This window comes from Adiantum capillus-veneris, chromosome 23, assembly GCF_014529385.1.
Source record: "Adiantum capillus-veneris isolate H3 chromosome 23, ASM1452938v2, whole genome shotgun sequence".
NCBI classification, from domain to species: Eukaryota; Viridiplantae; Streptophyta; class Polypodiopsida; order Polypodiales; family Pteridaceae; genus Adiantum; species Adiantum capillus-veneris.
In genome coordinates this window covers 93,642,971-93,646,002 of record NC_140953.1, presented here as the reverse complement: position 1 = coordinate 93,646,002, position 3,032 = coordinate 93,642,971, and the positions used below count along the sequence as shown (strand labels likewise).

At 44.9% G+C, this 3,032-nt stretch overlaps 1 protein-coding gene across 5 annotated transcripts; it reads left to right on the top strand.

The window, feature by feature from the left end:
• Window positions 1-241: 241 nt before the first annotated feature.
• On the top strand, window positions 242-3,032 carry LOC147428187 (uncharacterized). Of its 5 annotated transcripts, none has more exons than XM_086497113.1 (4): window positions 242-395; window positions 700-797; window positions 1,030-1,085; window positions 1,278-3,032. In XM_086497113.1, exon 4 carries the CDS (start codon window positions 1,325-1,327, stop codon window positions 2,834-2,836), a length of 1,512 nt encoding a protein of 503 aa, XP_086353239.1. In that variant the 5' UTR covers window positions 242-395; window positions 700-797; window positions 1,030-1,085; window positions 1,278-1,324; the 3' UTR covers window positions 2,837-3,032. The 5 variants fall into 5 exon arrangements, with proteins under 5 accessions (XP_086353239.1, XP_086353240.1, XP_086353242.1 ...); XM_086497116.1 differs by having other exon boundaries at window positions 309-457; XM_086497114.1 differs by lacking the exon at window positions 1,030-1,085.

Genomic DNA, 3,032 nt, shown 5'->3' with positions numbered 1-3,032 from the left:
CTTACGTAGACTGAGCGCCAACATGTTTCTTGTTGTCTTCCGGCTCAACGAAGCCTTGCTCCTACCAACTCTATCGTTTTTGGCGGAGTTAAACTTGAGAAAGCTTCGTTTCAGAGAAATGGTTAAAAATACTAGCGTCACCATAATGGTACAAAAGCTTGTGTGAGAATGTGCCCTTATGCCAACACACACGCCCACCCTTGGGCAATGCAGGCACTCTGAACAAATCCTAAAGAACGAATTCAATGGACGACTTTAGCTCATTTTGATCTAATTATAAACAATTTTGGACTTTTTGGGTCATCGATGTAGGTGCTCTAAGAATGGAAAACTTGCTGTTGGGTGCTCTCTGTATGTCTGGAATGTAGGCCTACTCACCGCTTCAAAAATTTGGGGTACGTTTTTTGAATGCTTTCTCGCAGAGCCTCGGACATGCAAAATGGCGGTGATCTGACAAGTGCGCTTCTGCTCCTTGGCTTTTCTAGCCTTCTCCTTAACTCTGCTTTTCGCTGTTTGTCTCTCCATTCTCACATGGGTTGCCCCCAGATTTTTTACAAGACAGACGCGCGCGCACTCTCTCTCTCTCTCTCTCTCTCTCTCTCTCTCTCTCTCTCACACACACACACACACACACACACACACACAGGGATTTGATCATTGTCAGCTGTATCCTTCTCACCTTGTTTCCGTTCTTTTCAGCTTTTCCGGTTTGTTGATGTGGGCAGCTATACACAGAGGGCCTCATTGTTGGACTTCCAAACGTAGGGGAGGAAGCGGATTTTCCAGCAGTATTGGAGGTGCGATCCCAAGAAGAGAGTTAGCAATATATTTTGGGTCATTGGGTGTGTGTGTGTGTGAGAGAGAGAGAGAGAGAGAGAGAGAGAGAGAGAGAGGTGGATAAGGGTTATGTGTCAAGCTGCGTCCTTTCTTTTTTATTAGGCATTGTCTTTTCAATTAGGTGTGTACTTCAGCTTTCTGGGTAACAAAGATTCTGCTCACAAAGATTTTCGTGTTTGTGCTAATGCATAGTTACTCTGCTTCTTGTGGAAAGGTTGCCTATTTGCCCATTTGTACTCTGCGTAGTGGTAATCTTCTACTCTCAATCTCTGAGTGCTTTAATTGTGTGTTTCATGCTGTCTTGAAATGTGCTCTCAAGAGATATATATGTGTGTGTACGCGCACCTATGCATATGCCCTTCTTTGAACAGTGTGTCATAAAGGTGTTGGTGCTGCCGTTATCAATTAATGACTTACAAGAGATTGTGCTCTCTTATTAGATATACTCGAACCGCGTGACTCCATAGCTTAAACAGCTTTAAATGATATGGCTTTAAGAGCAATGGAGGGCAAAAAGGAGGAGCCAGAGATAATCAATGTGTGGGAGCTAATGTCTGGGCTCGACGATGCTGAATCATCCCCCAGGGAGATGCCTTTCCCAGCTATTCCAATGTCGAAACAGATGGCCATATCACCCGATCTGGCGGCAAAGCTCTCTTTGGATTCGTTCACACTTGAACCATCAAATGAAAGAGCAAGACATCCCCAAAAACCTTTCTTTCCGAAGGTAGAGCGGAGGTATGCGCGATCTTCAGTTCTTGTATTAGAAGACCCGGTCACACCTTTACCAGCACCTCCCCCCATAAAGCTGAACCCTGTTGATACACCCTCTTCAAAGGGTTCATCCCTTTTTGGTAGTGTTTCCGGATCCAATACATCCTCATTCGAAGCTCTTGCAGACAATTTGCAAAGGTCTCTCTCTTTTAAGCTTGTTTTCAACAACCAAAATAAGGGCATTCTGGGCATTGAAGACACCCTGTTTTCCAATTCTAGTAAAGATGAGTGTGCCAATGATGTTGTAGAAGATTTGGTGCCAATACGTCGATCGAGTGAGAGTGATTCAATGCCGACAACACCTTCTTCAAATGCTGTGTTTTCCACGTCATCAAAGTTGAAGAAATGGTTCAAGGTCAACAAAGGGGCATTGAAATTGCAGAATGCCGTAAGGGGTGGTTCAAAGCAAGAGGGTTACCCCAAGAAGATGTCGATGCATTCAAATGTACCACCCGGTCTGTCGAGCGGGGATGCAATCACTGGGGGTTTAAATAAGAAAGTCAGTGAAAGTGGTTCAAGTAGCAAAGTCAGTGAGAGTAGCTCAAGTCGTCGAGGAAGTGATGATTTTCCTGAGTTTAATGGCGAATCAGCACGAATAACTGCCAGTGCTGAACAAAATAAGGCTCTCCAGGTAGGACAAGGCGGGCCTGTTCATCGCTATCGGCATTCATTTTCAAGTGGAAATCAAAACAGAGGGTCTGCAGAAGAGGGCGTTCCCACCTCCATGTATAGGCCCAGCAGTTGGGAGTTGGAGAAAGTTGTCACAGACTCGGGATTCAAAGCGGTGCTTTACTCAACGAATTTACGCACTGATATCAACGCATATGAAGACAGCAATGCTGTGAGGGCAATTCTCATCTCGCTCGTGGGTGCTGCGTTTGATGAGAAGTGCGTGTCGCAGAATCTGGAATATGAGCGTGAGCTAAAGAATGCACTCAATCTTCCCGTCGTGGCGGTGCCAACAATCTGTGTTCGAGGTAAATACATTGCAGGGATAGATAACATCATGCAATTTTTTAAGAAAGGCATTCTAGGCTCATTACTGCTAGAGACACTACCGCATGGATTGAAGCCAAATTCAACTTGCCTCTGCAAGGGTGGAAAATTTTTGATTTGCCCGATTTGCAAGGGGAAACGCAAGATTATAAGGCAAGGTGAAGACCCGGCATCGTGCCGGCATTGTATTGGCACAGGTCTTTTGAAGTGTCCCGGGTGCCCGAAGTAGAGAGTATGTGGCTGCATTGTAAATTTTGCTGATATGGGTACTACGTACCCTGGGTGATCTGATGTGCACTTCCCTAATTGATGGGCCTATTTGTTGTAAAGTTGTCTTATCTATACTCTTAGTCTCTTGCAGGCTTTTAGGGCATCATAAAGATCTGTCAGGTAAATCCGAGTATCATCATAAGATTTTTGAGAAA